The following is a 20548-nucleotide window of genomic DNA, read 5'->3' on the forward strand; positions in this document are numbered from 1 at the left end:
AGTAACCCTGTCAAAGAAGGAAATTAGGCTGGTTTGGGATGATATGTTCTTAACAAATCCATGCTGGTTATTCCTTATAACCTTATTATCCACTAAGTGCTTACAAAATGTTTAATAATTTGCTTCAATATCTTTCCAGGTACCCAATTAGGCTGACTAGACTATAATCCCCTGGCTCGTCTTTGTTATCCTTTTAAAAGATAGGTCCCCTCTAGAAAGACAGGTATAAGATCATAATATGTATATTCACAAGGGAACCAAATTAAGGATGCACAGAACATGTATTCTGGCATTTCCTAACTGAAGCATTTGCAAAGGCTCTATTCCCCCATCCCACCCCTCCCTTTTTTTTTTTTAGATTTTGATCTTTCATATCAACATATGCTTAGGTTTGAATTAAAAAATTATGAGAAATGACTTACCCTCCAGGACACAGGTAATGGTACTGACTGCCTCAGTTGCCTTTTGTCTTTGTAGTGGCTCATTAAAATAGTCCACTGACAGATGATGGAGTAAGTGCTTCTTGCTCACTTCATCACATACAGGGGTCTGTTTAAACAAGTAAACATGGTTAGTAACATAAAACAATACAAAGTGAGATAAGAATTTGACAGGGATAGGCATGGACATTAATATGAATGATGACATGCAATGAGATAAATGGACCTCTTCTATAGGAAGTAATAGCCATTTGGAATGAGTTAAAAAATAAAGGCCTGACTTCCTTGTGGCAATGACAGTTCCCAGGGTATTTGCCTTCCAGTATTCTGAACAAACTTGAGATTGGTTAATGAGATTCTGCCTATCTAAAACTTCTCTTTGATTACAGTATTTTGCCTTTCCTATCCTGAACTAATCTGTAGTGTTTCTTTTTCATACTCAAAAAGTGGATGCTCTGTTTTTGCTCAAATTTTACATATAAAAAAATCACCTCTGGGCAGAGACCAGACCTAGAAAGATTTTACTCCTCAAGAGGTAAGTTTGAAAAAGTTATTAGCAACTGAAAAAGGGAGTTTTCAATGCAAAAACTTATGCAACTTTAACTAGTTGTCAGTAGCATGTCAGCTATATTTCAGCCATGGGATCAATTTTACTACCAATGTAAGCAAGTGCAATTTCAGTGACATTGGGGGAACTTGTATCTTCTTATTCAAGTGATGAATTTGACCCAGGGTGCTCATATTGGTTCAAATTCTGTTTTCAGCTTCACTGGAGTAATTCCAGATTTACAATGGTGTCGCAAGGAACAGATTTTGCCCAGCAGTTCCTGTTTGTTGTGTTTTAGTGAACCTTTGATAGTGTTACAATATCTAAAGAAACCATAGAAAGCTGTATGGTTCTGAAGGAAAACATAACATGAAGTGCATTTTTAAAAAGTGCACTTTTCTTGCCAAATCATCTATTCTAACGTTTTTCATAACTGGGTGAAGCAATAATCCTTGAGGAGAAGTTGAATCTAAACTGCATGCCCTGGTACCTTCTTCTCCCATCAATGAAATCATGCCACTGAAACCATCTATATTGTTCCACTTGCTATTCTGCATTTGTTTACAGTAGAGATGCTTGGGGAATTTCTGACAAAACAGGGTTTTGCTGGAAAATGCCAATTCATCAAACCTGAAATGTTTTGATGAAACATGTCAGGCTCAATGAACCACAGACTAGCTTTCGATGGAACCCTGCCTGGTTCCTGGCAGCTTGTCTAGTGGACTGCTAGGAACCCCAGGCTTCTGATGTTCATAGTTCTGCACAGCTCCACTATGTGTATTGTCCCAGGGCCAGAGATGCAGGACTTCCATATTCTGCAGCTCTTGGGAAGCCTTACTATGTGGACTACCCTGGGGGCAAGGACCCCGGGGCTTCTAGATTCCCATGCCAACTAGCTCACAGGCTGCACAAATCCGACAACCTGGTGAGCCAGCTTCCCTGAGAGTCAATCTGGGGAGACAGCTGGCCTGGGCGTCTAGAAACCTTAGGGTCCCTGCCCCAAGCAGTTCACATGGTGGGGCTTCCCAGGAACCATGGGATCCCTGGCAGCTGATGACTGAAATTTACATGAATCATGTTATTTTCAGTCAGCAACTGCTAGAGTCCCAGGGCACATATCTCATTTTGGAAATACCAAGTGTTGGTATTTCCAAAACAAAAATTGTACAGAATTTCCAATTAATGGGAAATTTCAAAAAAATTGGGTTTGGTACACATCAAACCAAATTTTGAAATAACTAATTTCACACAAACTAGAAAATCTGCCAATTCTAATTTGGAGTAGCAGAGTCATAATTATGGCTCATTTGACTTTGCACACTTGGTTGTCATCAACATAGGTGTCATCAACCGTAACCTGCATTGGATTTCATTTTCCAAAGCACTGAAGATCTCATCATCACCAAAATCAGTTTTGGAGCCAATGTCTCTGCTAGGTAACTGGAAATTGAATATGCTTCCATGGCTGAGCCTGCATTTCATTTGGTTTGCACTGGGACCACAAGTAAGTACAAGGAGAACCTAAAAGTCCCAAAAAATGAAAAAGGGAAAAATGGCATAGCATCATGCAATATGTTTCTTGGGAATGATAACGATTTTTAGTACCTCAATCAACCATGGAAGGTCTGTAACTCCAACATTAAATAAAGTTACTCATAAAATGATTTAATTTAGGGAAGGTCTATGTTAGGATATAGATATTCAGGCCTGTCTGTAAAGGCCTGTACTTTAAGAATTTAGGTGTATTCTTATCACTTGGCTAGTTAGAGGTATAAAAGAAAGAATCAAAATCACTGTCTGCCAGTGAAAGGTCCTTCTCTTACTGTGACAGTCTGAGGCCCTGTTCTTAGGCTAAGGCCTTTGGCTAAGCAGCAGAGGCAGCCATAAGCTAGGAAGCGAACAGTCACATCCTCACATTCCAAACTAGTCACATTAAAATAAGGTGCTACTGGGCTGTCAGGCACTATCAGGACAGGATTGTATTCCTATCACCTCCAGAGAAAGGGAAGTGCCTAGAAAATGTAAAAGGAAACTTAGTTTGATAGCATCCTGTCTGGCACAAACTCACTTATCAATAGCTGGGATGTGAAATCCTCACTTCTGTATTGTTTTGTCATTATAGTTCCCACTTTGCTGTTGTTTGTCTGTATAATCTCTGTCTGGTTCTGTGATTGTTTCTGTCTGCTGTATAATTAATTTTGCTGGCTGTAATCTAATTAAGGTGGTGGGATATAATTGGTTACATAATCATGTTACAATATGTTAGGATTGGTTAGTTAAATTTCAGTAGAATGATTGTTTAAGGTATAGCTAAGAATATTACTATATAAATTAGGGGCAAACAGGAAGTAAGTTGGGATTCGAAAATAAGGGAAAAAGAACTTGTATTTAAGCTTGCTGGAAGTTCACCCCAATAAACATTGAATTGTTTGCACCTTCGGACTTCGGGTATTGTTGCTCTCTGTTCATGCGAGAAGGACCAGGGAAGTGGGAGAGTGAAGGAATAAGCTCTCTAACAGTCTACACTACTGCTTAAGTCAATCTAACCTACGTCACTTGGGGTGTGAAAAGGACAGCCTCCTGAGTGATGCAAGTTACAGCGACTTACACTCTTCCCCACACCGGCACTATGTCAGTGGGAGATGCTCTCCTGCTAACATAGCTTCTGCATCTCCTGGAGGTGGAGTAATTATGCTGACAGGAGAGCGCTCTCCCGCTGACATAGCTTCCGCATCTCCTGGAGGTGGAGTAATTATGCTGACAGGAGAGCGCTCTCCCGCTGACATAGCTTCCGCATCTCCTGGAGGTGGAGTAATTATGCTGACAGGAGAGCACTCTCCCGCTGACATAGCTTCTGCATCTCCTGGAGGTAGAGTAATTATGCTGACAGGAGAGCGCTCTCCCATCAGCATACAGTGTCTTCACCAGACGTACAACAGGGGCGCAGGGCTGCATCAGTGCAAAAGTCTGTTATGGAATGTTAATTAAATTCCAGTTCCAGTGTATTTTTTTAAATTTCCCAATATTACACGGAATGTTAACATATTTTAATCTACATATATTTTAAACGTTTATGAAAATATTTCTGTTACAGCAAAATCTTCTCTGCTTTCATTCACACATAACTTTCTAAAAAGTTTTCCTTTTGCTGTGAAATGTTATCTGCTTCTTTCTCAGCTGAAAGGAGATTTAGCTTTAAAGACCAAAGAAGCAAATGCTAGCTTATATCTATAAATACAGCATTCTATTTCTTAATGGGATTGTGTTTGTGCTTTTGAGCAATTTCTGTTCTAAAACTGACAAAGCTATAAGGATTTTAGATTTAGATAATTCATTACCGAGTTTTGTTGACAGCTACTGGACTGTGATTTGGAAACTTTTCGATCTTCCCCGTAATCTTCTATCCCTAAGAACATATTTTTATTCCTCCTATTGCTTCTATCTTTGACTTCTTCGGCCGGTAAAGGTGACATTTCAAAGGAGCAAAGTGACTTTGTATCATATCCTTTAGCAGCCAATGCCTAAAAGTAAACAAACAAAAAACATAGCTGATACTCTAGATACAGAGTTAGGATATCAGTAAGGGAAAAGTACTGCAGTGCTCTATAATTCTTGTTAACAATTATCATTTCATATAGGTGGTTAAAATACTAACTTTATGTTTCTGGTGCAAGCTGCTCACTGAAGGTATTAGGAAGGATTTCCCACTCCATATAGAGAATTGAGCAATTGGTTACATGCAGTGTTTGTGTACAAACAGATACTCCCCCTGTCAGAGGCAAAATATAAAACTTTGGATCATTCATACCAATCAACTCCTATTTTTCTGTGTACATATTACAGATTGTACAGAATCAGTTTAAAATTTGAGTATTAGCACATCTATCCACTTCCCAAAATGAGGACCTAAACACTGAAAATCACAACCTCTGTTGGGTATCTTCAGGACCGCAGTCACACAGTGGTCTGCTGTCATTGCTCCAATCTGTGTTTTCACCGATATTTCAAATATACAAGAATCCTGCTCTCTAGGAGCCTGATCCATTGAAGTCAACTGGAGTCTTTTCATGGTCTCCAATTGGCTTTCGATCAAACTCAAAAGCTGTCAAAGAATAGAATTATTGTATGTTTCAATACCCAGCCTACCCACAAGAATGGGCCAGCTGAGCAATGGAATAAAAAAAAAAACATTCATGTGTCCTTATGGAAACTACAGGTTGGTGGAATTTTAGACCCGTCAGCCTTTACAATACTATTTTGCTTACAGTACCATGAACTAATGTTGCATTTTTATGTTCACTACTCACACTTTTCTGTTCTCTACTCTCACATACTTTTTATGAGTGAGGCATTGTTTCTATTTGCTCTAGAAAGCACTCTGATAACTTTGAATAAGGTAGTAGCCGGCACCTGTTCTCATCAGTGATCACAGTGTCATTGTTTATACACACTCAAAGATAAGGAGGGACTGATAAATACCACTACAAATGTTGTATATTGCAAGTGGAGATGCCAAACATTAACAAGGGAATAGTTTATGGACCTCTTGCTCTTTTTTCAACAGTTCCATGGCTTCCTGAAACTTCCTTTCCTTTGCCTCAGTTTCAGCAATAGTAGCTTTGTTCTGCTCTTCGTATGCCATAGTCACTACAGCCAGGATCAAGTTGATCAGATAAAATGAACCCACAAAGATGACCAGCATAAAAAAGAGCATGTAGATTTTTCCAGAAGCTCTGAGAGTCTGTAAGCACAAAGTACACACTAAAATAAGGAGTCTGACACAACACTTCTAGTGTAATTAGATTAGTTAATGGTCAAAAAGCATATTGAAAATGTAAAGCACTATATGACAGTAGTAAATATTATTTTAAGGTGTTTTTAAAAACCTTGGTTACATTTCCATATTCCTGAATAAAATGCTTTAAAAAAACCCTTTAAACCCCCACAACCTATTTGGGCTTCCGTTCCCACTTCCTTACCAGCCTCAATGAGCCCTAATGATCTTCCTGATGGTGGCCAGTAGACCGCAGTTTAGGTGAACAGAAAGGGAGCTGCACGTCTGAGGGGAAGGCTCTGTTGTGCTACTGGAGCACTGCACAGTGACATCTCAGTCCCCTTCTGCTGCACTACACTCCCCGGGATTAGGGTTCGTTTAAAGGGCTGTGGAAGCATTATGTTGCCCCCTTGCAGGAAGTCTGGCAAACACCGCAGTACAAAGAGGCTATGCTCTTGCCAAACAGCCATTAAATAGGAAGAATTTTAGTCAGATTCAGAGGTGCAAAGCTTTGTATTATGTTACCGCTCCCAGTCCCTTGTGGTCCCCCTTTTTGGGGATATATATGTAGCATGTTTTGAATCTTTCCTCCAGGCCAGTAAAATCTTCTGCCCTCTACTTATTGACCCATCATACAACAAGCTATTAAGTATTTTTCATGATGTTTAATTTCCTTGTAAAAATTCTTTATTGAAAGCAGCAGAAGCTTCGTATAGTGAGTTAGCTGTAATACTCTCATCATATGGATGTGCACAGTTTAGTCACTTATTCTGTGACTTCACCCATTGTTTTAGACTTCTTTTCCTCTTTTTACTTTAAATACGTTATACATTTATCCAACTACATTACTGCTTTATTTAATATTTGAATTAAGTAAATCTGATACCTGTTGATAGAGACGCTCCCAGTAATCTTGTGTCATCAGGCGGAACAAGGAAAGAAAGGCCCAGCCAAATGTATCAAAACTTGTGTAGCCATAATCAGGATTTTTCCCAACTTTTAGACATACATATTTATCTGGACAGGAGCTACAGATGATGAATAAAGAGTGATGAAAACTTAAAAGGTCTAAATTTAAAGGCAAATAGCTTTAGTTCCTTTGAAAACTCAGATTATACACTCAGTTATACTACAACTGAAATATAAGGACTCTCTTCTTCCATGAGACCTGCAAACACTAACCCATGCTAAGCAAATATCCTCCACACCCCTACAATATTTTGTTGAGAAAGAGGGCCATAAAGTGAAAGGGCAGAGAGAGTAATACAAAAACACACGTACACAAAAATATGTTAAATATTATTTTGTATATATATATATAATATTATTTCCCATTCTAAGTTAACATTTCCTCTGCTTCTTTTAATGCACCTTGTCTTAAACACTGGCCCAGTTCTGTGGAGTTACACATGTGCATAGTCTGATTGAAATCATTGGAAGAATTGGTGCTGGAGTAACTGTTTAGAAGACCTACCTTCTGCCTTTTACACTGTAAACTAAGGTTATCTTTAGACTCTGAACTACAGTCAGAGGCTGACTGAATATGCATTAGACAGAGTGGCATCAGGGTAACACATTATAAAAGTTGTTTCCGAGCCTACGTGCCTTGGGAGACGCCAGGATGACAATCATGATGAGGATGACTAACACTTCAGGTGCTTTTGCAAGGGATGGTGTGAATTTATGGATGCCAGATCTCATTCTGTATTCTCTCTATCTACCTTGCTCGGTGGAGCGTTTGTGATTTTGCTAACTGTGTTAATGAAACTATTGCAAATTCAAGGGTTTTCTAAGTGTAAGTGTTGCAACTGTGCACATCGGGGTTCCCAATTTAACAGTAATTCTAACAACACTGGGCCTGATCTTGAGACTAGAACCTACTAAACGTCTGAGTGTTGTCAACTGTGGATTCTGGAGAAACAGAAGAAGAAGAAGGAAGATCAGAAGAGAGCTGAAATCACTGAAGAAGGGAGCGCTGTGGCAGCAGTGACAGCTAGGTTGTCATGACAGAGCAAATGGACTGCAGTAGAGGGAAAGACGACTATAGAGAAATAAGCATGATGACCATAGTATAAGGAACCAAGACATATGAGTGTGTATGCCAGAGATGATAAAGTTGGACGTTGTGTATGTATGTTTGTTACTCTGTATACAATTTTAATGTTTTAGGTAAGAACTTGCTGTCAGCATTCTACATGTGATTGATCACGGCATGTAGAATGTAACCACTTAAAAGCTATTTCCATCTGTATGGTATTGCAGTATTGGGTACTTTGATATGCATACCTGTGCTAATGAGATTTGTATTTTGTTTCTTGAGATATGCTTTTAAGGTTTATTGTATCAGGGAATATTGATATATTAAATTAAGATTTTTTTTTGGAAGAATTACTGCCTGAGTGTCAATCCTTCAATTGGAAGGCTGTATCCGTGTCCTCCCAAGAGTCAACAAAGTTAGTCTACCCTGGGGAGTTCTTGAAGGGTCAGGGAGAAACCCTTAGTAAAACCCTGGCAATTCCTCTTGGGCAAACCACCCCCTTCCACCTACCAAAACAGAGAAACTGACAAGTGGGTTACTGCCTCAGAGTGGAGGTCCTTCCAGATTTACATTTCTTTGCCTGTATTAAATTAATCCTATGGTCAGAGTTCCCACATCTCACTGACACATCAATTCTGCCTGTCCCCCAGCTCCAACATCAGATCAGCCCCAAAGCCCACACCCAGACCCTAGATCAGTGTGCCCTCCCAACCGCACATCTGCTGTACCCCATCAATTCTGCCCCTACATCTGCCCACACCCCTCACAAGTTCTTCCCTTCCCCCTGGCATCCTCACTTCTCCTCCTCCTCCTCTTATGGTGAGTGAAAGGGGAGAGACTCTGCCTCCTTCCTGAAGGGTTGAAATTTGTGAGGGGGCTGGAGTTTCTTGCATTATCAAGAAACAAAAACACTCTATATCTTGTCCCTGACCTTTTAAATCCTGTCTGATGTCCTGGGTAGAGGAGAGGAAGTGCAGCTGAGTCCCCCCTGCCTATTTGTCAGTCCTATCCTTCTACACCCTCAGGGTAGAAACAGATTTGGGTTAAATTTTATTTTTTTCTGAAATGAAAACACTGAAGTTAACCCTACTTCCATCTCCACCTCTCATTCTTTTGAAATGTAATTCATTAAATGGAAATGTATTAAATACATTTCTGAGAAGAAAGTTAAAGTAATTGCAAGAACATCTGCCAGAAGGCCGAGGAAGAACTTAGATCTGAGTATAGAAACCAGGGGCTCAAACTCTATCCCCTGTCATTCATTAAACTGTCTTTTATTTGTTATATTTTTATTATCCTTGCTCCCATTTTGTTGTTTTTAGGAACTTGAAATTTGCTCTTCACATTAGTCACTGCTGGGCTGAATTAAGCCAAAAAGTACTGAAGCAAACAAAAAAGTTTAGAACCAAGAAAGGTTAACTGCACTTACCCAGCATCTGAGCTGTTGCCACACAATAAGATATCCATGGTGCCATTCTTCTTGAAAAAATTTTCTACAAGAAAAATGAAAGCATAATACATTCAAAATACTTTTTAACATGTACCTCCTAGATTAATATAACATGATAAATATCCAGTGAAATAAATATTGGCAAGGGCACATAGACACAAAAGGCAAAACAGACATTTGAGTAATTCAAAAATTTACTTACCTGTACAATAACTGGAGTTCTTTGAGGTGTGTGTGTGCGCACATGTGCATATATATATTTCCACTCTTGGTTCACATGCATCTCTTGCATTAGAGATTGGAGTCTTTTGGCCATTTGGTCTGCACATGTGCCCTGAATGTCCTTGTGATCCTGTATCAAGGGTAGTGTATGCACACCAGACAGTTCCTTTGCAACTACAGAATCCACATGTAATAGGATTCTGTAGTAGTGGGGAAGGAGGGCAGGTCATATAATATCTATATGGATAATACATCTTGAAGAACTCCAGTTACTGTACAAGTTAAACATCTTTCTTCTGTGAGAGTTTCTCCCTATATGTATTCTATTTTTGGCAATTCCCAAGCAGTGATCTGATATGAGGAGGTGAGTATTCAGAGTCTACCTAAACAGAGACTTCAGCACAACTCTTCCAAAAGAAGTGAACAACATGGATGCTTCCGCTATGGAAGGATGCTTGATAAAAGTATGTACTGAATCCCAAGTAGCTGCTGGACAGATCCAAAATGGGGATGCTTTGCAAGGATGCAGAAGAGGCTGCCAGTGCCCAAGCAGAATGGGCTCTACATTAGCATAAACTACCTAAAATATAATAAGGTCTAATTCACCCCAAAACCCATTAAGATAATCTCTGGGCAGGAATTGGTTGGCCTTCATTGTGTCAGGAAATGATATAAACTGCCTTGGGGAAGCTCTGAAGGGCGTTGTCCTTTGCAAATAAAAGGCTAGCGACCTGCTAACATCCATATGTAATCTGGACTCTCCCTGGTTAGAATGTGGTTTTGGAAAGAATACGGATAAATGAATCATTTTGATTTAAATGCAATTCTGCATTTACCCTGGGAAGGAATTTGGGATCTGGCCTAAGAGACACCTTATCAGTAGGGAAAACCTGCCATGAGTCCCTGTATCTCCCCAATTCTCCAGGCTGATGTAATTGCTACATGTTGCTTGGGGTTGGAATGGAGGATCCACCAAACTTGCAAGCAAACTCATTAAGGTCCTGGGAGATAGGGGAGGTTTCTTTACTAGTAGAAAAACCATAGGTCTCAGGAATTTAGACAGAGCAGTGGGAAGGCTCTTTACTGCCTTCCATAGGAGGGTGATATGCAGTGGTGGCTGTCATGTGGACTTTATCAAAACTAATTCAAAGTCCAGAGTTCCTTAGAGAGAGTAAATAGCCCAAGATAGGTATCTTTGTGTTAACAGGGCATAACTGGTACTGTATGTACCCTGTTGTAAATCTTTTCTGCTTAGCAGTGTAGGTTTCTCTGGTAGAATTTTTCCTACTATTTATCAGAATGTTCAGGACATCTGAAAAAAAAACCCTCTCTCTATCTGACACCCATCCATTAGCCATGCAATGAGATGGAGGGAGGAGGAGGTTGGACAACGGATGTTCCCATTGTCTTGGGATATCACATCTAATGTTTGGAGTAAAGGTCTTGGAGAAACTATCAGCTCCAGGTACCAAAACAACCTCAGCCAAGTGGGAGCTATCTAGATGACACTGGCAGTGCCTTGCTTGATCTTTCTGAGTACCGTGGGAATCAAAGGAACTTTGTCCAGTCATGATCTGAGGAGAAAAGCCTTCTTAAATTGTCTGCCAGAGTGTTAGCAGACCTGGAAAGTGAACTGCTGCTAGAGATATCTGGTGTCAAATGCACCAATTCCATAATCAAACCACCTCTTGGCATAAGGCGGGATGATCATGCTTCCTTCCCCCCCTCTCCCCCCCCGCTTCTATAAAACATGAGTCATTTTGTTGGTCATAATTTGGGCAGACAATCCTTGAATCAGAGGTAACAATTCCAGGCCTTGCAAACCACTGAGTTCCAATACGTTTATATGTAAGAGTCGCCTCAAAAGTCCACTTGCCATGTGATCCAGATGTACTCCCCATCCCAGAAGTGATGCATCTGTCACAAGATCTTTCCACCAATTCAGTGAGGAAAGAACATCTTGAGGGATCAACTTGGTGCATACACTGATTTTAGCCAACCCTGCATGCAGCCTAGGCGTACTCTGGCAATCAGCACAGTGAACCTTCTGGAAATTGTGTGTCTGAGTAGACTTACACACGTCCTTACTATTATCTGTAGGTTTGTTTGAAGTTGAGTAATAAGACTAGACATGGTTTCAAATTTGTCTTGGGGCAGACAGGTTCTGGCTGTCATAGAATCTAACACTGATTTCTTATATGAGCAGCAACTACCGTTAAGACCTTGCTGAACATTGCATCCTTGGTTATAAAGAGAGATCAAAGGGTCTCTGATGATACAGTAGTGTATTGTACTGTCCTGTCTGGAAATTTAAGCATTTTCTGTGTACCAGATGAATGGAAATATGGAAGAAGGCTACCTGAAGGTCACAAGCTGCAAACCAGTTTTGTGGCTCTAGAGATGGAATTATGAAGACTAAAGTGACAGTTTGCATTTAAAACGGTGTATGAAAACGTTGAGTCCTCTCAAATCCAAAATTGGATTCCATTCCCACCTTGTTCTTTGGTATGAGGTACTAATTGGAGCAGAAACTTTTCTTCTTGCATTCCTGTAGATCCTCTTCTATTGCTCTGAGAGACAGAAGTGTTTCTAGTTCCTTCTGTAATAGTCTCACATAAGAGGGGTCCCTGAAAAGGCATCGGACGTGGGTGAGGGGCGAGTGCAGTATGGGACTGTATGGACTAATGTACTGAGACAATCTTCAGTTTCCAGCAGTCTGTTAGAGAGTCCCATAATTTTGGGAAGAAGTGTAGATGGCTCCCAAATGGAGTGGAAGAAGGGTCTAGATCTATCAAAACGGTTGTGGTGCGAATTTCGACCAACCTGTCAAAATGATGTTTGTAGATTCAGGGTAGAATCGAGAGGTGGCTGATGCAGAAATTCTTTTCTTTGGAAACACTTCCTCTTTTTATGGAGTTCTGTTTTTCTCTGGTAAAAGAAAATGTATGTGATGTTCTCTGTTTAGAATAGCTATGAGGTCTCCTTTGTTTTCTTTTGGTTGCAGATGTATACACTATAAGAGAGTGAAGTGTGGCTTGGGGACCTTTCAACATGTGGAGAGTGTCATTGGTTTTAGTGTTGAAAAGTTCTGAACCACAAAGGGAAGATCTTCCACAATTGATTGAACCTCTGTTGGAATGCCCGAACTTTGGAGCCAAAACATCCACCTCATAACCACTGATGCTGCCATAGTTCACGAAGCAGACTTAACAGTTTCCAGAGCTGCCTATAAGGACATGCTAACAATCAGCTGTCCTTCCAAAACTAAGGATTTAAACGCCTCCCTATTTTTTTTGGCAGCTTATCAAAAAAATCCATACAGTTGTTGTAGCTGAGAAAACCATAATACGCTAATGATTTCTGATACTTTGAAATTCTGAATTTTAAACTGGCAGATGAGTAACATTTTTGACTAATTAAATCTAGCCATTTTGGTTCCTTTTCACAAGGAGTCATTCTTGGGTGACATGGTCAGCTTTTCTCATTATCTGCCACTATCACCCAAGAGACAAGATATTTTTCTCTAACAGATGACACCTGAAATCTTTTGTCAGCTTTCTTTGAGGTGAAGGTGATCAACGCAAGTGTTTGCCAAATATTTCTGGCATGGTCCAAAGAAGCCTCCTTAATGGGGAGTGCCACAATCTTTGGCACTGTGGCATAGAGAACGTCCAGTAATTTCTGTGGGGACTCCTGCATCTCTGCTAATGGAATCTGGGAGGACTCAGCTATCTGCTTCAGCAGTTCTTGGAAGCTCTTGTAGTCATTCAGATGAGATAAAATAAAGGGGAACAATACCTCACTTGAAGACAAGGACAAAATAGTCAGATACTTGTAGATCTTCAGTCTGAGATTGTTCTTCCTCAGAAAGTTCCTCTGTTGTTCGAAGATCCAGTGGTGTCATCTCAGTCATCATACGGTTTTGCCTCTGATTAGGGAAGGAGGATATCTTCCTGGAGGTTAGTGCATGGGAGTTATGCCTTATACAATAAGGACCCCAATAGTTCCAATATGGCCATGGTGGTACATTATTCATGTAATGACCAGAGGCCACAGGAAAAGGTACCAGAATATGTGTATCCTCGTAAACTTTATGGTGTCTAGGTCTACATGAAGTCCTGGATTCCCTCTCAAATTCATAAAACTCATAAGAAGGGGAATAAGAAGGGGGATCCTTGAGGAATAAGTAGGGGATCCTTCCCCACTGTGCTGAGACTCACAGGATGAGTATGAACATTTCACCACTAAGGGAGGGGCTGCTGAAGGTGGAATGATAGGTTCTAATGTAAGTCTAGCAGTGAGTTCTACAGAGGAGCTCAGTACTGAGAAAACATTGGGCATCCATACTGAGGACTCAATATTTAGCCAAACAGAAAGTAAAGGAAATTCCAGCTCCCCTAACAGCTGAATGTACTTCAGTACCATATACTTTCCTGTACCAAGATGCACTCAACCAATCAGCACCCTTTATCTGCAGCTAATCTGCATGCAACAATTCTATTGATTGTAATGACTCAGTCATATGAGGGAGACTGGACACACATCAACAGTTCTCACTCGTAGATTATATGGCTTAATTGTCACTGCTCCTTAAAGATTCTATGTTTGGATGTTGGCATGGGCATTCATGCTTGAAAGGCACTGCTACTTTGGCTTCACTGCACATTGAGGTAGCACTGCTGGGGAACTGAGGCAGCAACACAGGGGAAGCCCTTAAAGTGCAGAGACATTGAGACTCGGAGACAGGACTATTTCTGACCCCCTTCATACAGTACCAGTCTCACTAAATATAGCCCACTTGTCAATTGCAAGTTAAGGGACAGATTCACCAGTACAGAATCATAGAAATTTAGGGCTGGAAGAGGTCATCAAGTCCACTTCCCCATGCTGAGGCAGGATAAAGTATATCCAGACCATCCCTGACATGTGTTTGTCTAACCCAGTGGTCTCCAAACTTTTCAGGGTCACGCCCCCTCTTGCCCATCCACGCCACCCCCCGGGAGCTGGGGCTAGCAGCAGGGCCGCAGCTCTGAAGTGGTGGGGGGAGGGAACACAGACAGGGTAAGGGGGCTGAGGATGGAGCTGGGAGTGGGTCTGGGGCCACGGCCAGGAATAGAACCAAGGCTGGGGGGTGGGGCCAGGGATGTTAGTGGAGCCCCAGCTGGGGGCCAAGGCTGGGGGCGGGGCATGGCTAGGGGTGGGGCAGGACTGGTTGGTGCTCCTTCCCCACCCCCCTGTGGGGGCTGGTCTGGAACCCATTGTACCCCCCAAACACTCCTCTGCACCCTCCTAGAGGGGCATGCCCCAAACTTTGGGAACATCTGATCTAACCTGTTCTTATAAATTTCCAAGGATGGGGATTCCACAACCTTCTCAAGAAACCTATTCCACATCTTAACTATCCTTATACTTAGAAAGCTTTTTGTAATATCTAACCTGAATTTCTATTGTTGAAAACTAATCCAATTAATTCTTGTCCTACGCTTAGTGGACATTGAGAACAATTGATCACCATCCTCACTGTATAATCGTTTACATATTTTAAGACTGTTAGCACCCCCCAGCCCCCCACCCCAGACTTCTCTTTTCTAGACAAAACATAAGAACATAAGAATGGCCCTACTGGGTCAGACCAAAGGTCCATCTAGCCCAATATCTTGTCTGCCGACAGTGGCCAGTGTCAGGTGCCCCAGAGGGAATGAACAGAACAGGTAATCATCAAGTGATCCACCCCTGTCGTTCATTCCCAGCTTCTGGCAAACATAGGCTAGGGACACCATCTCTGCCCATCCTGCTAATAGCCATTGATGCCCAATTCTTTCAATCTTTCCTTATAGATCATGTTTTCTAAACCTATCATCATCTTTGTTGCTCTCCTCTGGACCCTATCCAGTTTGTTTACATCTTTCTTAAAGTGTGGTATACAAAACTGGACACAGTACTCCAACTGAGGCCTCATCAGTGCCAAGAAGAACGGGACAATTACCTCCCATGTCTTACATTCAATATACTTGTTAATACATCCGAGAATGACATTTGACTTTTTTGGAACAGCATCACACTGTTGGCTTATATTCATTTGTGATCTAATGTAACCCCCAGCTAATTTTCTGCAGTACTGCTGCTTAGCCAGTTATTTCCCATTTTGTATTTGTTCATTTTTTAATTCCTAAGTGTCATACTTTTCACTTAACTTTATTGACTTTCATCTTACTGATTTCATACCAATTCTCCAATTTACTATGATCATTTTGAATTCTAATTCTGTCATCTACAGTGCTAGTAACCCCTCCGAGGAGTTGCTAGCACTTTATAAGCATAGTCTCCACTTCAATATCCAAGTTGTTAATGAAAATATTTAATAGTACTGGACCTAGAACAGATTTTGGCTGCTTTGCACTGCTCTAGCCTCCAAAATTGTGTTGTGTTGCCCCAAAATTACAATTTATTTTTAAGATAACATGAAATAACCAAGTTGAACATACAGTAGGAGGGAAGCAGTGGAGGGAGAACAAGGAGCTGAAAAAGTAGGACAGTAGCTCAGGAAGTCTCTGATTAACTCCCACTCTCCGGAAAGGGAACTGAACTGCTGTGGGATCTAGTGCAGGGTTTCAGGCAGTTCCACCCCTACCCAGAGCAGTGTGTAGAGTGTCAGACCCAACTCAGCACTGGCTACCAAAGGCCAGCCAAGACCCCCACAGAACTCCAGACTAAAGAGCCAGGAGATGACCTTGCCCCATCCAGAGGTGAAGACACTGTAAGAGGATCCTTTTTCATTTGTTTATGCTGGCCAATGTTCACAGCACTGGTCTCTGGATTCAACCTTAGCATGTCATCTGGCTGGGAAGATGCCAGGGAGGGAGCTGTGGTTTGAGAAGAGTAGATAGTGCTGGGAGGTGGGAAATTTGTTGATGTGTTAGTACTTATTAGTTAACCCTAAGGCTTTCCTTTCTCAGATGCCATTTTCCTGCTCTGAATAAAATCGTCCTTTGTTATATTGTTATTTCTGGGTGCGTCATTTTTTTGCTGTGCTTTGTATAGATGTGCTTTATTCTGTCATTATGTAGTGGGTTTTATACTCCTTGCCCATTAGCAGCATTAGTCATTTTTCGAAAAGACAGCACCCCTTGTGCCCTGGGCACAGTGAAGAGTCACCTTGGGTGGAGGCACCAGACATCACATTAAAGAGCCCAAGACCAGCCCATGCAAGGAGAAGGGAGAAGTCACTCTAAGTAGTAAGCATCCCCGGGGAGGCTTGAGCCACACCTCAAGGAAGGGGACACATTATGAACCACAAATGTGTATCCTACAATGAAATATAAATGATGTGCAACACAGCAAAGTTAATGTTTGTAAAGGAACATTTAAAAATTAAAATAAAAAAATGAGGGCTAGGTGGCTGGTTTCTGTTTCATGTTATTCCTCTTATGTATTTTGAAATTCCTCTTTCTAGCCAAAGCTTTTACACATCTATTGCATGGAAAAGATCTCTCTCCTGTGTGAATTCACTAGTATTTTTAGAGATTGCCTTCTGAATGAGGCTCTTCCTATAGTCAATGCTTGTAAATGACTTGGTTCCTGTGTGGATTTTTCCAGTGGGTTTTGAGAATTCCCTTACCATTAAAGTTTTCCCTACATCTGGTACATATAAATAATTTCTCTCATAACTGGATTCTTGGTGAGTTTTGAGAGATCCCATCTCAGTAAATCTTTCACATTCAGTGCATGCAAAATGCATCCCTCCTGGGTGGATTCTTTTGTGTATTTTAACCTCTCTTTTACAAGTACAGTTTTCTACACACACAGTGCTTATTGATAGTTCCTCCTGTGTCTAAATTTCCTGGTGTATTTGGAGATTTCACTCAGTGATAAAACTTTCCCCAGATTCAGCACATGCAAATGGTTTTTCTCATGTTGTTCTCTCATGTATTTTGAGATCTTTTTTCCTCATAAAGCTCTTTCTTCCCTCGATGCACCTAAATTTTTTCTTTCCTCTGAAGATGCTTTGTTGTGCTTTCAGATGTCTGTTCTACACATCCATATTTTCAGCACTAATTGTAGTCAAGAAATACATATGGAATAGAAAGATATACAACTTATTTATAAGGAAAACACACATTTTAGTTGAATATTCAGTTCAGCTAAAACTGTTCACAGTCCACAACAGAACACATAAATCTGCAGACTTCTTAAATGAACAGCAAACTGTACGTATATAACTGCTTAGTACACTGTACAAGGCCAAACGTCTGTAAATTACGTCAGAGAATGAGCTAATGTGCATTTCAGTTACTATGGTATCATACTGGGAAACACAGATGACTATTATTGGAAACTTTGTAAACACTGTTTTCAATAATGGGTTGATGGGGGAAAAAAAGAAAGGAATTGTAGCACCAATAGCAGAAATCATCTCTGGACCTTTGCAAATCATTCTGGCATTTTAAAGATTAACATTGTGCTGTGGTAGTAGTTCATCTGTATTTTCAATATATTTGCAGTGCAGGAGTCAATATATATATCTATAAATCTATCATCTTAAAAGGAAACAAGAGGACAACATACCTGAATCATTAATAAACTCATCAAAGGAGCCCCATTTTTTGTCATCCAAGTAAATACTTCCATTGGTGGAGTTAAAATCCCTGACACACTTATGTCTCAAATTGCCTTTAAAGAGCTGGAGGCCTATCAGGGCAAAGACACTCAAGCAGAAAACAGTCAGGATCATCACATCAGCAAGTTTCTTAATAGACTGGATAAGTGTACCTACAATGACCTTCAGTCCTAGAGAGAGAAAATTCAGCAGTATAAGGACTAAAAGACTGAAACACATGTATCATGCTTTTGGGAGTCAAAACAACATACAGTCTCCACAAGTTCATAGTCACTTGGCCAGTGTTGCATGTATCTTTTCAATACAAATATAGTCCAGATGAAACAAAAGTAATCAAAGTAAGAAAAGAAGTTTTTCTTCTAGTCTAAGCAATTGTCCCTAGAACTTTTGCACCGAGTATGGAGTGTGTGGAGGGGAAAAGGCTCCTTTTGTCCTTCCTGAATGAATTGTACCCTCATCCATGCAAGGACCAGGGAGAATCTGACTTTCATAATCTCGAAAAGGGAATAAATATCCTGCTAATTAAATTTGCAATGATGCTACCTTGGGAGGACTTGTAAACACTAGAGACATACAGAAAAATAATACAAGGGGACCAGAAAGAGACCAATGGACCAGATCCATCAACCATATTCAATTTCATTACAGCTGTTAACCAGCAAACACGTAATTGATTTGCCTGATTAAGGAATGAGTAAAAACTGAATAGGATTTGACCTAATAATAATAAATATTAATTATAAAGCAGAAGTCTGCTGAGTCATTAAGGACATTGCACAGTCAAAACAATGATCAACAAGAACAATTAGAACAGCCTTCTGTATAACAGATATTATAAAAATCAAGCAAAATGCTTAAAGACATGAACAATCAAAATAACTAAAATGGCAGATTGTTTCCAGTGCTTAAATTATTCTGACTGGGCCAACAATCCTGAGACACCACGACATCCACAAATTCAGTTGTTTCTGTAACACAAAGTCACTCAGATAAAAAAAAGACAAAAGACCTACAAAACCAATGAAATGGTTGGAGGAGAGAATCACTTGTAGTTGACAGAAAATATTCAAAAATCTGGGCTTCTTACCTGGGAGTATTGAAATAGTTTTTAAAGCTCTCAGAACCCTGAATGTACGAAGTACCGAAACATTGCCTAGATCACTAAACTCCCCTGCATATCTATAAAATCAAGACATGACAAAATATGCTATTAAATTGAATGAACAGTGGAAATATTTTATACAACTTTTCTTAATTTCTAACCCTTCTGAGCATATAATATCTTGAGCATTAACAAACCCAATGTCAAGGGCTCATCCTGAGTATTATATGTATCAAGGATCCATTTCTTGATTACTTCAATATTACTTCACATACTTATAAATTAGTGCTTGATTATGAATGCTTCCAACATCCCACAATACCATGAGCTTCTAAATTTAGCCAAAAACAGCAACACATTAATTATTACAAATATTTATTAAAAATATTTTGGCCAGAGGAAGGAGAAAATAATTACTTTTGATCAAATTCCCAAGTAATACTTCAAAGTTTGCCTCCTCCCTGGGTTACAATAAATCTATCAATTCCTCCTACATCACGGTTCCTCCCTGGAAAAAAAATCATAGAATCATAGAATATCAGGGTTGGAAGGGACCTCAGGAGGTCATCTAGTCCAACCCCCTGCTCAAAAGCAGGACCCATACCCAATTAAATCATCCCAGCCAGGGCTTTGTCAAGCCTGACCTTAAAAACTTCTAAGGAAGGAGATTCCATCAGTTCTCCTCACTATAAGAAAATGAATCAATTCCACCCTGTAATAGTCTCCTCTATTCCCAGAGTACAGATCAAACAGTCCAAGCCACAAAACAATCTGACACCTTCACTTCTCTCTCTCTCTCTTTCACACTCACACACACACACAGTCCCTAGTACCTCTCAGTTACTGCCTTTGGCTCTTCTTTCTCAGCCCTACCTGTTGCTACCTCTGTTTATCACCTCTCTCTCTGTCTGACACACACACACACGAGCGTGTTCACCTACCCACCCACACACCTTTTGTTCTTTCAACCAAGTGGGAGGTAGAGTTGGAGAATTTAGAATGAGTCACTTCTTCACTGGCAGAGACTGCTAGAACAGTATAAAGAGGAATCTCTCTCTAGCGAAGCTCTGTGACGGATACAGGCTGGACATGCAATAGGCATGCAATAGGCTGCTGTAGGGACAAGCCCTGAATGGCAGCTTCGACAGTAAGAGCCTGAAGAGAACAGTCAGAATCACTGGAGAAGGGAGACAGTGGGGAGCTAGTCAATCAGCAAGGTCCAGGAGGAGAGTTGGTATCCACCTCTGGACCAGAGAGGTTTACAGTTTGAGCCTGGGAAGGAAGCAGGAAGCTAAAGAGCGTGCTGACAGAGACATCCTGAAGAGGAAGTATCTAAGACATTAGCTCTCCATCGAGAA

At 40.5% G+C, this 20548-nt stretch overlaps 1 protein-coding gene across 1 annotated transcript in view; it reads right to left on the bottom strand.

The window, feature by feature from the left end:
• The window catches only part of LOC140907821 (sodium channel protein type 5 subunit alpha-like), a 186195-nt gene that overhangs the window by 76126 nt on the left and 89521 nt on the right, over positions 1-20548 (bottom strand). Inside the window, exons 7-13 of the mRNA XM_073334668.1 lie at positions 19176-19267; positions 18037-18258; positions 9229-9292; positions 6648-6789; positions 5531-5728; positions 4326-4508; positions 423-549 (exon numbers count right to left, since the gene is read on the bottom strand). Of these exons, the coding sequence (XP_073190769.1) occupies positions 423-549; positions 4326-4508; positions 5531-5728; positions 6648-6789; positions 9229-9292; positions 18037-18258; positions 19176-19267 (1028 nt within the window). The remainder of the gene's footprint in view (positions 1-422; positions 550-4325; positions 4509-5530; positions 5729-6647; positions 6790-9228; positions 9293-18036; positions 18259-19175; positions 19268-20548) is intronic.

The sequence above is a fragment of the Lepidochelys kempii genome, chromosome 2 (genome assembly GCF_965140265.1).
Source record: "Lepidochelys kempii isolate rLepKem1 chromosome 2, rLepKem1.hap2, whole genome shotgun sequence".
NCBI classification, from domain to species: Eukaryota; Metazoa; Chordata; order Testudines; family Cheloniidae; genus Lepidochelys; species Lepidochelys kempii.